This window comes from Megalops cyprinoides, chromosome 23, assembly GCF_013368585.1.
Source record: "Megalops cyprinoides isolate fMegCyp1 chromosome 23, fMegCyp1.pri, whole genome shotgun sequence".
Classification (NCBI taxonomy): domain Eukaryota; kingdom Metazoa; phylum Chordata; class Actinopteri; order Elopiformes; family Megalopidae; genus Megalops; species Megalops cyprinoides.
In genome coordinates, this window is record NC_050605.1 from 22,622,077 (window position 1) to 22,636,060 (window position 13,984).

Genomic DNA, 13,984 nt, shown 5'->3' on the forward strand with positions numbered 1-13,984 from the left:
GCGTTGGTGTGCACAACTCCTTCTGCTAGGTGCTTAACAGCCCCACACCACCCTACACACGCTCAGAGAATGCTCAGAAGTGCATACCAAGGTTATGCACTCAAAAGAACTTCAGTCTTTTTAACGGTGAAATGATTCAACAGGGTATTATAAGTATACTATATATACTTTCACAAAGGACTACAGTGTGATTAAGATACTGTATCATACTTACCTACAACATGGAGAAAATATTCTGCTTAAGATAATGTATGACACATATAATGTGAGGACAATATCACGCATAAGGTATTGTATTATATATAATGATAATGTGAGGACAATATTGCGCTTAAATATTGTGATATTGTATCATACATACCTTCATAGAACCTTATTTTGTCTCTCAGTATGACCATGCCCTTCGTGAGCAGCTGGTTCTGAAAAAGGAGGAGAGAAAGATACTTAAAACCATCACACACACACACTCACACACACTCACACACACTCACACACACACACACACAACAGACCACTGACTGACACCGTTACATACTAACACCCAGACTTACAGCCGCACCCTGAAGCGCAGCAAGTTATGTAACTGTGAAAGGAAAAATTACTTACTTGGAGATATTCGGTGAAGAATGATCCCAGCTCTGTTTTCAAAAGTTGTCTGAAAAACAGCGACCACTCTGCGTCACATTACATACATTGGATACGGTGTGTTTTTCAGGTATATAATAAAACATAAACCTTTAGACACTGCAGGCAGACTTCATCCAAATCCAAAACTGTTAATGTATATACAACATGAAAGAATTATATATACTCATACTATAAATACTATATAATTAATGTATAAATGTAATTCATAAATGTGACACTACTGAACTCAGATATCTCATCAGTCTGACAAGACTGATCTACTGCCATCACTGGAGCACGTGCAATATTTATATTATTTATTTACTTACACCGCACCTTTACTGCACCCTTGTTAGTTGCATTTTATCGTTAATTGTATTTTTATACATTATACTCTTTATATTTCATACTTGTAGAGTTTAGATTCTGTACTTTTTCTTAACTGATGATATTTTATATTGCTTATTTTTTTGTAAATATATGTGCAGACTTGAATATAAATGCACCGTCGGAGGCTGGCACACTTGCAGTTTCGTTGTGCTTGCACAACGACAATAAAGTTCTTGAATCTTGAAACTTTTGAAAGACATCTAAAAGACATGTTTTGAAAGACGTAATATTACTCGGTAAACATTAGAACAGAACATTATAAACTCATTATACAGTTGGTTTGAATTGTTTATAAACAGAGTTTTTTATGAACACATCAAAAAAATATCCACTGACAATCAGATGCAAAAACATAATTAACATCATTATTTTCCTCACAGTACAGGCCACAGTAGAATGTGTTCATTAACACATAATCATTTATTAACATGTTTATTAATTATTGGACTGAAGCAGTACTCAGCTAACTGATTCCACAGGGCTGTCTCTCTGCCTGTCCTGGCCTTGCCCGTTATGACCTCACTAATCTCTCCTTTCATTGGCTCAGCCCCATTATGACAGACTGCATTCTGTTTGCCGGTGGTATGACATCACAATCTCCATGCTCTGTGAGGTCAGTGTGAGGCTGTCACACGGCCGATGTTCCCTCACCAAACAAAGGCATCAGAAAAGCTACTGTCCGAACAAACGGTTACAGTAAACACCTTGCATGAGAGGCAAGCTGATTATCACTTATCAGTGTCCAGCTGGGCTTCACCCAGATGGCCCAGCCACAATCCTCACATTGTTCCTCGCTAATCTCCCACTCCACTGCGCTGCCTGGGCACTTTCTGAGAACGCTCGGAAAGCCGGGGGTTTGACAGACAGGCACAAAGGATGTATCGACACACAAAAAACAGGAACAAACAACTTAGCTTCAGTGCTGTTTCTTTGTAGATCGTTGTAAAAATAATCATAGGTAGCTCTAACAGGGGTATCTGGGCACCAGGTCCCTGAGTGAGCCTGATGGTTCATGTGATAACAGGTGCTTCCTGCTTCTCGGCCTCTCTCGGTGAGGTCATGTCTATACATTCAAAATGGTACCGGAAACCCAGAGACAGAGCCAGACCCAGTACCTACGTACTGTCTGCTTTCTACCATACTTTGTCATTTAGCACCATGCACAGCCTATTTTAGGACTGAGATAACAAGATTACTCCCACCAGCAATATTAGGTTTTGGGGTGAGTGACTGTACAAGGACCTGCCGTTAAATAGGTCAGACTGATTATTTAAGGTGATTGAGTACTCTAAGATTTTAAACCGGGGCAGGGGAAAAGTCAACCTTTCATCTTGAACACAAGCAAGCCCTGGAATCAAAGGGCAAAAGAGCTGACACAAGAAAAAAAAGCACCACAGCCTGTAGTTCCAGGTGTCCCAGTTAAAACAATCAAATTTGCAGCCACTCAATTAACAACGCAATTATGAACTGAAATAATTAAATGTACACGATGGGAAAGTTGCACTGTGAATAAAATAATAATTGAAATAACACTCAGTAATGAGACCATTAGCATCTTTTAACTGTGTGCGACTAATGGCCACCCTGGATCTCATTACTACAGAAACACACGCGCAGACCGAAGAGTCTGAATCACACCGCGCGCTCCGTGGCAGAATGTTTGGACAGGTAGTTCCTCAGGAAATTAAAGAGCTGTACATACAAAGCTTTTTTTTTTTATGAAAGAGTGAGACGTGTGTATTTTGGATGCCTTTTGCGGCACTGCTATGAAAGTGTTTTTCTGCCGTGCTGTCATCGTTACCGTTATTTCTGTGACTGACTCGGTCAGCTGGCAGGTTTTTCTAAAGCAAATACAAATTTTATTGTATACTGTACACTGCGGTTCACTGCAGACAGGGTGAATAAGTGAAATCAACACAATGTGACATAGCCCAGTGTGCAGAATCACACGAGACGTATCAAAGAAATCGGCCCCGCAGCGCAGGGGGGCTTCATCGGAGCGATGCAAGCAAAAGGAAACTGTGCCACACCTGCTATCCCGTGCTGTGTGACGTTCTCAGACTAACGCTGCGAACGCCTGCACTTCAAGAACAAGAGCTGCGAATATCAAAGGCGCCCACAATTTCTGAATCTCAGTACGAGGGAATGCCCCATGTTCAAAGCCGGCGAGGAAACGCATCAGTATTCATATGGTGCAACATGGCCCCCTCTCCCTCCCTCCCGAGGTTCGAACCTAATGCGCTGGTACTGTTGAGCCTGCACGCCCCAGTGCATGCTGGGACATGTGCTAAGTGCCCTGTGCTTCAGAGCCCAGCATTGCCTGCAGCGAGCAGCAATTAGAGCAGGCAGCAGTAGCAAAGGCCTGGTATTACTGACACATGAGCTAAGGCTGCTGGGAGATTCACGGGGGGGGGGGGGGGTAGCTGACGGGGGAAGACTGGGGCTTCGGAATAAGAGATGAGAGCTTATCATACAGCACTCCTCCTGAGAGGGGTGGTGGGGGGGGGGGGGGGGGTAGATGGAGAGAGAGAGGCCAGAAGGCAAAAAGAAATAAAAGAAGGAGAAGAGAAAGACAGACAAAGAGGAACTGAAGGGAGAGTTTGGGAGAAAATGAGAAAGAAAGAGAGAGAAAGAGAAGTACAGGGTGATATAAAGAGAGAAAAGAGGGAGAGAGGCCAACATGCCCAGGGAGCCTCGGAGGCTTTTCTGTTCCCTGCCCGAGCACAGGGGGCTGCTGGGAGGAGCGTTTGCCTGCTGTCCCGCTCTCTGAGGCGGGGGTTCCCTCACCCGCTCACACCAGAGCACGTGCCGCCGCTGCTACAACAGCACGGACATTTCAGATAACTGCGCTAACGACACGCGTCATTTTACATTTTACAAAAACGCACTCGAGACGAGTGATTAATCCCCAGATGCGCAGTCTGACAAGGTCACGGACCCGTGTTTTCTTTTGCGGTTAAACGCGCGGAGAGTCCTCTCCCGGCAGCAGTGCCGTATACAGATGTGTCACGTCAGAGCTCCCTGCCTGAGTAACTCCTATTCCAGTAAACGTTTGGTAAACCCTGCCAGCTCAACATTCAGTGACTCAAAGCCCTGCTCTGCAGCTGCTCTGAACACCGCTTTACTGGAGAGAGGCACTGTTTTCGTTGCAGTGCCCGGCCTGTTAGCCCTGCAGTGTGGGTCTGTCAGCGCTGCAGTGTGGGTCTGTCAGCCCTGCAGTGTGGGTCTGCTCTGTGCTGATAACGGGGGTGTGACCTCACCGCCTGCCTGGCCGATCCTTCCCTCCTCCCCTCCGTCCTGAGCCCCACACGCAGCCACCCGCCACCACAGCGGATTTCAACATAGGAAGCAAACCTAGTCCTGCAGAGGCCAGTTTGTCCCTACATTTACATACACACTGCTTACTCACACACTCACACACACACACACACACACACACACATACAAACACAAACACACATACACACTCACACACACACACACACACACACACACACACACACACAATCCCATAAAAAGAAGCACACTCACACACACACACACACACACACTCACACACACACACACACACACATACAAACAAACACAAACACACACACACACTCACACACACACACACACACACACAATCCCATAAAAAGAAGCACACTCACACACACACACACACATACACACACACACACACACACACTCACACACACACACACACACACACACACACACACACACACATACATACATACAAACTCACACACACATACACACACACAAATACACATGTACATAATCCCATGCAAACATGCACACGTTCACACACAAAGACCCACCCACACAGAAACACACAGAAACGCACAGAAACGCACAGAAACGCACAGAAACGCACAGAAACGCACAGAAACGCACAGAAACGCACACACAAAGACCCACCCACACAGAAACGCACGCACAGACAAACCCACAAAAACACACACACACATACACAGGAACACATGCACAAACACAAACACCCCTAACTATAGAAAAACACAGAGACACACGCAGACACAAGTGCAAACACATACGCACCTGCTTACACCCTCACTCACACACACACATACACACACACACACACACACCCTCACTCACACACAGACACAAGTGCAAACACACACGCACTTGCTTACACCCTCACTCACACACACACATACACACACACACCCTCACTCACACACACACATACACATACAAAGGCAAACATGTACAGACACATGCAAACACATCCACACAGGTTCACACTCATACAGATGGAAATGCACATACACACGCACACAGACACATGTATGTAGACACCGCTGGCACTGCTGACACTCTAAAGTAGTTTAAATAGTGATTCTACGTAATTTCACACCAAAGTCAAACAGACAGGCGCTCAGGGCCCTGTGGAAATTACGCTCAACACTGACTGACTTCACAGGCTGCGCTGTGATAGAGTTCTACCACAAGCATTATTGTGAAAAACATTGTGGCTCGTGTGATTATTGTTTTCATATGTTGCGTGGGTGTAGAGGAGCAAAATAAATTTCCGCTCTGCAACGGAGACACGGCTGTAGATTAACGCTAAACCTCAGATAGGAAACCGGTCAATATTGCCTCACTGTTAAAATAAACCATAGTGCTTTGATCTGGCCAAATGGAGAGGAGCCTCTTTGTGTAGAGAGATCATCCAACAAAATAAAAAAAAAAAAACACCAAGATTCACACCTCCATTTGCCCTCTTTCACACTCAGACTAAAGATGCAACACCTGAAAAATGCAGTTTTGCAGGGTAGAGAGTTACTTATTTTAACGAACAGTTCAACGGAGGTGTTTTGATTTCAACCACGAGAGGTAAAATCTGTATCTACTAATTTGGTCATTTGTAAACTGATATAATCCATCATAATCACTGTTATGCGAGTACGCATCGATAGATTAATCCGTCCTGTTTTTTCAGAGATCTGAGTCTCCCGGAGGGGTAAATGCTGAAATGCGCTCGGTCAGAGCTGTCAGGGGAGACAGGGAGAATGCTGGGAGTTTGTGTGACTCACCTGACACCCTCATTGAGAACGTAGAGCTCATTTTCGGCCAGGCCTTTCCTCTGGAACACGGCGATCACAGCATTGTGGATGCTAAACACACACACACACACACACACACACACACACACACACAAAAGCAACAGAATTAGTCTTCAGCAGGGGGGACCATGGCCACATCAAAGATACACTACAGGACAGGGCTTTGCAGACAGTTTATTCATTCACTCATTGATTCATGCATTCATGTGTTCATATATACACCCCACCTCTCATTTATTGCATACATATAATATCTGTGCATCCAGGTATTACCTAAAAAACACTTTAATCATAGGCTCCAGGGTTAACACAGGAGAAAACGTGTGAAAAAGTATCTCGGTTATACAAACACCTGTGATGTGTCTGGGGTGGTTACTGGAGCTCATTCAAGGCTAACACAGACCACAGGGCTCGGGCATGGGGAGAATCCCTGATTGTCTGCTGAGCTGTACAGTACAGTACCGGGCCACATGAGTGAATCCAATCTGGACACCAGCGTCAACCACTCAGATTAAAGATTTAGGATGATAAAATTCATTTCTCCATCCACTGCTTGTAACAATTAAATGCTCATTTAATTTAATTTAATTTATAAAAAAAGCAGTAAAAAACAGTAAAAAACAGTAGTTTGAATAGGTGTGATAACATTTCTTATCATTTGTATTATCAGAATTGTAGCCCAGTGCTGTGTCATTTTATTACAATCCAGCTGTACATCCATTTTAAAAAGGTATTACAAACATCAAACAACTTCACGTGAAAATTATTTTCTGTTACAGTGGGAAAATCTCTCTCAGAGTCAACAAGAGACAACATTTTCCATTCTTAACACATGCTCAGTGCCTTGATCTGTATCTTTAAATCACAAGCACAAACCACAGTCTTTCCAGTGCAGGCTGTGGTACAGTGGTGAGGGAAATTTAGTTTATCCTATTTATAAATTATTTACAGAGGGAGGCCATGCCGTGGCATGCGCTTTGTTGTAAAGATTTACGGCTATTTTCATTTTATTTTCTTGGTGAATCCATTACCCAGTTTGGGTTTTGCTTTCAAATGCTAACAGTAAGACAGCACTGTAACACGCGAGGATACTGAAAGGATGTGGAGACTAGTACACCAAGACCAGCTTTCTTTGTTCTCGGTTTGTGTGAGAGAGAGAAAGAGACAGGAATAAGGACATATACACAGGCGGTGGGAGAGGGAGGCTCCCTCCCGTCTGACTCATGGTGAGCTCAAAATGAGAGGCGTATTTAGCTCTCCCCGGTCGCGGGGGGTGACCTCAGAGTGACACGGTACGGCCATGTTCGCTTCACGCACTGCTCGTACTGTGACAGACACCTCCCTGAGACGAAACGGCCGCTGTCTCGCGGAGAGGAGGGCGAGGGGGAGAGAGAGGCCCCTGTTCCTCCTGAAAGTCTTCTACCAAAACATTGTGGCACTAGCATTCCACCGCTCCACACTCTCTCACCCTAGTGCACTGTTTGCTAAGACATTCTTCACAAGCTTCAGTTCCACAAAGACAGGGGGGAGTGGGGGGGGCAGCCGGGGGGGGGTTGTTAAAAATACAAAGCACCTGCCTTTTCCTTGGAGTCTGAATACTGTAACAATGGGGCGAGCATGAGCCGTTCGACTGTAGTGAGCGCTCACGATCGCACACACACGCACACATGTGCGCACACACACACACGCAGCAGGAGCGTGCTTACCTGTTCCAGGTGGCGTTGGCCCCCGCCCTCCTCTGCTGGGTCCCCCTCTCCTCCAACGCTGTCTTCTCACTCTTGCCCAGCTCGCTGAGGCTGGGGGAACTCATTAACTTCAGCCTGTGAAGGGTCCTCATGGTGAAAAGCAGAGAGAGAGGGAGAGAGAGAGGAGAACAAGCTCACTCCTGAGCTAATGGACCACCCCACGAGGGAGAAACAATAAGAGAGAGAGAGACAGAGACGTCTCTCTCGCAAGGTGCTGCTTGCGCCTCTCTCCTCTCCTCTCTCTCGCCGCGCTGCTTCTCGGACACGCCCTCTGAGTGGTGGTGACGGGGCGTGTGACCCGGCTGCTTATTGTTCACCGCTTGAGAAAGCGACTCCTTTCCTACGAAACCAACTGCTGCATTCCTTTCCTTTACAGAGGCAGCGTGCGCAACTTCACGCACACGCACGCACGCACACACACACACACACGCACACACGCACGCACGCACGCACGCACACACACACACACACGCACACACATTGAGACACACACACACTGAGACACACACACGCACACACACACACACACTGAGACACACACACACACACACAGACACACACACGCGCACACACACACAGAGACACACACACACACTCATGCACACATTCACACCAACACTCACACACACACGTTCATACATGCACACACACACACACGCTCTCTCTCTCTCTCGTTTACACAGTCAGACAGGCAAACAGTATTGTATCTATCCATACTTATGTAAACATGCACGATGCTGCCTCCACTGTAGTGCAGACAAAGGCAAAGTGGCGAGAGGCAGAGTGAGTCCCAAAGCTGCGCTGGCAGGATAGGTCAGCCGCTGACATTCACCCGAGGCGACACCCAAACTGAGCAGACGCCGGGCTCCGGGCTCAGCGGCACACCGAATCAGAGCTTAAAAAACGAGGGGGGCGCAAGGAGAGAAAAGGTTACGAGGACGGTTTCCTGTCTCTTCCTGTTTAGCGCAAAGTCTCTGACACTCAGCGGGGCACCGGAGTGGCAGGCACTTGTTTGGTGACCTTAACTCAAGAGGGGAAGCTGGGGATGGGGGGTGGGGAAGGGGTGTAGGGCCAGCTGATTAGGGGAGCCGAACCGGCGGAGGCCCTTGGATGGGTGGGGCGAGGTGGAGATGAGGAACCCGCTGCCCCACACTCCAGCAGCCCAAAACAAAGGCTGCAGCCAACAGGAAACAGTCCCACAGCCCCAGCTCTGGATCCCGCGACAGAAAGGTGTACTCTGATAAAATAAACATTCTTACTGATCTTAAGCAGTCTGTGTGTTTGTGTCACTGGTACGCCTTTGCTGGGTTGCTCTGTTTGGGAAATGAACAGCGGAGAGAGAATCGGACTCTAACGTGGTACTCAGTGGCAGAACGTCCCCTCTTTCTGCGGATGTGTGACATTTGAAAAAAAGTGCTTAGAAGCTGAGAAGGGTCCTCCTGCACCATATCTGCTGCAGCGCTAAACCCCTCAACCTGAAACCACAGCCACCGCAGCTGAAAAATCACAGGGCCGTTGTGCTGATCTGAGTCCTGACACCTGCAGGCTTCACAGCGGCGGTGTGTCAGCTTACAGGGTTCTGAGATCAGAACCGCAGAACTCCGGACCCCCGCGGTGTTCCGCATTCTGGCACGCCGCTCCGTGATTGGTGGAGGGGTTAACAGAGAGAGCTGGCAGACGCATTCCCAGCGAAACCCACACAATCTCCAGCATGCCTTTGCCAGCCAGAGCCAGCCAACCGATCTCCGCACCGCAAACAAAGGATCTCTTCAGCAGTGCGCTTCAGACGGTACATCTTAAAGGTGACAGGCAGATTTTTATCTCCTCCACAAACAAAGGGCTCGTCCCACAAGGTGGATGGAAAGCAAGGTTGATTTTTTTTGATTCAGCACTGGGTTAGATTTAATAGGAAATGCAAAAAAAAAATAATAACAAAAAACGAACAATGAACAACACAAGCCCCTCAAGAAATTGAAAGATTAGACACAGACATCCCCGTGAGAAATAGAGCGCTGCTCTCAAAATGGAGGTAGCTGAAAAACAGCACAGTTTGTGGGCTTCGTGTCTTTCACACGCAAAACAGCAGGCATTACTTTTTATAGTAAAAACCTAATAAAATGCCTTTGGGTTTCCACGCTTTAGCACGGTGGCATGCAGCATTTTAGAGGACAATGCCGGTAATTCACGGATAGTGTGTATTTCACACTGAATACTGGGATGCTCTTGAGGGTTGACAAGAAGAACGCCTCATCGTGAGGTTATTTAGGTCCATTTCCCCAAATTCAGTCACACACAGGGACAAAAACCTGAAATCACGTGACAGTTTCATGTGAAATGGATTCTGTGCCAACCACCCCCCTCCCCCCCCAACCCATCACCCACCATCTCTTCATCTGTGAGGCAAGCAAGGCTGGAGTCAGCATACGTGTTGTAAGTGTGTGTGTGTGTGTGTATGCTTCTATGCATGTACATGTGAGCGTGCACGTGTGTGTGTCTGTGTCTTTGTGTGCTTCTGCACGTGTGCGTGTATGAGCGCATATGGTCCAGGACGCCTGTGAGTGGCTGTATCTCGGTGGTCACTGACATGGCGAGAGTGAGGCCGTGTACAGCAGAGCGGCACCCTGACCCAGCTCCACACAGCCGGGACAATGGCCTGTCCCAGCAGTAGATGGAGCTGTCAAACAGATTTGTGCTCCTCCGTGGATATGTAGGTCAGAGGACGAAGAGGCACCAATGGCCCCCTCTCCTCATGCCTTCCCCGCCTTGCATATACAGCACAGCCTGACAGCGCAGGCAGGGCTTCTGCTGTGTCTGCACACCCAGGGATTTTTCTGTCTCCAGCAATGCCCTCACTGCCATATCACATATGCATGGGTTGTTTCTCATTTAAAAATAATCGGCTGCTGGAAAACTGGAACACAGAAAACTGCGGAAGACTCAGTCGCCTACCGCAGTCTCTCCAAAAAGCCGTTACTATACCATTCCTCCGAAAATGGAGGGGGCGTGACTGACACTCACTACGCTAATAATTTATTCAGAATTTCATCCGAGTAATATTTTTATTTGATGTGTCTTGCTTGCTTTTAAAAACATGCCCTACTTTAAGACAGAGTAAGCAAACATCTTGTGTGATCATCCTATAATCAGGCGAAACCACAGAGGAGGGGTCAGCAATGCCAAGGACAGATTGTTTGTACTGCCGGGACCAAGATATTATCAACAAAAGAGAGGCATAACTGGAAATTCAGCCTTGAAGCCACCAGGAACTTATTTTTAACAGCAACATGAACATCTGAGTTTTGAAACGGTTGTTAGTGAAATCATAACACAAAAATACAGAAATGCTTTAGGAAAGGAAATGTAACAGACATTGCAGAAGGCTTTTATTAAGTTTGATGAAATTCTTTTCTTCTTGGGAGATCCCTTGTGCATGCTTTGGGGTTGCATTGAGGACAGGAACGACCACCCCAGAAGGGGAAAAACCTCAGCTTAAAGGTCTGCTAACAATATCTACAGAGTGCATTGGGCAGTTGTAGTCCAACAACTTGTATTACATGACTGTAGTCCAACAGGGTGCATTATGGGACTGTAGTCCAACAGGGTGCATTATGGTACTCTAGTCCAACAGCGTGCATTATGGGCCTGTAGTCCAACAGTGTGCATTATGGGACTGTAGTCCTACAGTGTGCATTATGGGACTGTAGTCCTACAGCGTGCATTATGGGACTGTAGTCCTACAGCGTGCATTATGGGACTGTAGTCCAACAGTTTGCATTATGGGACTGTAGTCCAACAGCGTGCATTATGGGACTGTAGTCCAACAGCATGCATTATGGGACTGTAGTCCAACAACGTACAATGACTGTACATTGTACGTACAGTGATGGCTGTACAGCGGTTGTTGTTTTTTCCACTGGTGACAAATTTGGCTTTTAAGGCTGTTAGCACTACCAGTGGGGAAAGGTGGGAAACAATGGTTTCGTATGAGCAAGCACTTACAGCAAGCAATGCGGCAGTATGGTGTCAGTTTACAACACTGATCACTGCCTGAGATTGCAGACTAAGGAATGTGCATTTCTACCTTTCCTTTATTCTCTTTCTCTACCTCTTTTCCTGTATCATTCCTGCTCTCCCTATCTTTCTCTCCCTCTCTCTGTCCTCTCTGTCCCCTTCTCCCTGAGAACACCCATCTCAGTATCTCCTGTTAAGGAGCTCACAGCAGTGTGAGGCTGAGAGGAGACTCTCCTTATAACAAGCACAGCACAGTGTCTGAGAAAGGGGGGTGCAGCAGAGCGGTGAAAGGGGGTACACTGGCATTAATGAGATCGCTGCTGAAAGGTCAGCCTCACTCACCTGGGGCATCTCGTGTGCGTGTGTGTGTGTGTGTGTGTGTGTGTGTTCGTGTGTGTTCGTGTGTGTGTGTTTTGTGTTTTGTGTTTGTAGCACCAGTGCTGGTATTCTCTATTTCACACCAGTGGGGAGCAGGCTGGAGAATCCTCAGTGGTTTCTGTCCCTCATACAGACAGGCTGCTTTCACAGAGCCCTCCTCTATTTAATTTGCCCCATGCAGGAGAGAGAGGCGCTTTCAGATTCCTGTCCACAAAACACACACGTGAATTTATGCTCTCCCGCTGCCGAATGCAGAACCACCTGGAGGCACTGTGAACAAAGGAGACCAGCAAGCACACCGGCACGTTAGAGAGAAAAGCAGAGCCGGGCAGCTTTCAGGGGCATTAGGCAGATTACACAAGAAGAGAACCTCTATCACAGCGTGGACAACAGAGTAATATAACATAAAACACACAAAGAAACAAGGAAAGCCTTCGGTTAAGCCTAAAGCATGACTGGTGCCCAGAAATGAAATGGCATTGCTGTGATGTCCCTTAGCTTGGTCACATCCCTCCCAAAATGCTGATGGGAGCTAGCCAATCAGCAGCTTCAGTGGTGAGCAGGTGTGGGGGTTCCACTCAGCACTCACCTGCTGGCTCTCCTTACATCATCAGCAGCACCCTCTCCACCAATCACAGCGGAGCCCTCTCCACCAATCACAGCGCCCCAGCCTCCAGCAATCACAGCGGAGCCCTCTCCACCAATCACAGCGCCCCAGCCTCCACCAATCACAGCGGAGCCCTCTCCACCAATCACAGCGCCCCAGCCTCCACCAATCACAGCGGAGCCCTCTCCACCAATCACAGCGCCCCAGCCTCCACCTACACTCCACTGCTTTCCTCCCAATCCCCCCTCCTCCACCTGGGGACGCCGGGAGCTTGTCTGGGGGTCTCCTGCTTACATTTTAAGATCAGGTGTGTACCTGCAGATTAATGGCATTACAGCCGACTCACTGCATTGTTTTGCCAAAGCTTTGTGGAGAGCTATTGCTATTCCCTCTTAGAATTTATGTATATAATGTATATGTACAGAATATATGTAAGCTTGTATTATTCATGCATTATACATGGCCACAGATCCACTCAAGCTTGCAGGCCAAAGCAAAGATGCCCCCCCACCCCCACCCCCACCAGTCTCTCCACAGGTTACCTACAGACCCTTGCTGGTATAAATTCTCTTAGTTTCTCCTCTGTTAACACTATGAGTGAAACCATGCGGAAAACTCAACTTTTCAGCTCAAGGTAAAAACAATGGCATAATCTGTCATATACTTCCATAAAAAAATACTCAAGCTCTTAAAAAAAAAAAAAAAAAACAACACCAACACTATCTGCGGGATCTCAAGGTTGTTCAGTGAGAGAACAGGACGGTTTAGTCTGCGGGTGATCTAGAGGAAGGAGCAGGCTGATTCCAGAGGAACTTTAAACACTAAGGCAATAAACCGCGAGGACACATTTGGATTTAATAGAGAAGAATGCTTACGGAGGCCCCCCATCGTAAAACCAGCGAGACTTTTCAAGCTGTGCATGCCCTGTGCCACACCTGGCAGTGCTGACGCAGCGGTCTGTGCAGAGCCCGGTGAACGCAGTAAAAGTCTACCATGGCGGTGCTGCCCTCTCTCTCACTCTCACTCTGTCCCTGCTCCTGGAAGTCCGGCTGTGTTTGCTGAGAGCGTCTGAAATTTACAGAGCCGTTTTTAGGCTCCACCCCCGCCTCCAGCTCCAGGATAACTCCTCA

The 13,984-nt window shown here is 47.3% G+C and overlaps 1 protein-coding gene across 3 annotated transcripts in view; it reads right to left on the reverse strand.

Annotated features, from left to right (window-relative positions):
• Positions 1–13,984, reverse strand: part of prr5a (proline rich 5a (renal)) — a 33,527-nt gene that overhangs the window by 14,091 nt on the left and 5,452 nt on the right. For 2 of the 3 annotated variants that reach the window (XM_036518379.1, XM_036518380.1), the window contains exons 3-6: positions 7,820–7,945; positions 6,084–6,164; positions 607–655; positions 362–419 (exon numbers count right to left, since the gene is read on the reverse strand). In XM_036518379.1, the coding sequence (XP_036374272.1) occupies positions 362–419; positions 607–655; positions 6,084–6,164; positions 7,820–7,945 (314 nt within the window). The remainder of the gene's footprint in view (positions 1–361; positions 420–606; positions 656–6,083; positions 6,165–7,819; positions 7,946–13,984) is intronic. The other variant, XM_036518381.1, reaches the window with a different exon arrangement.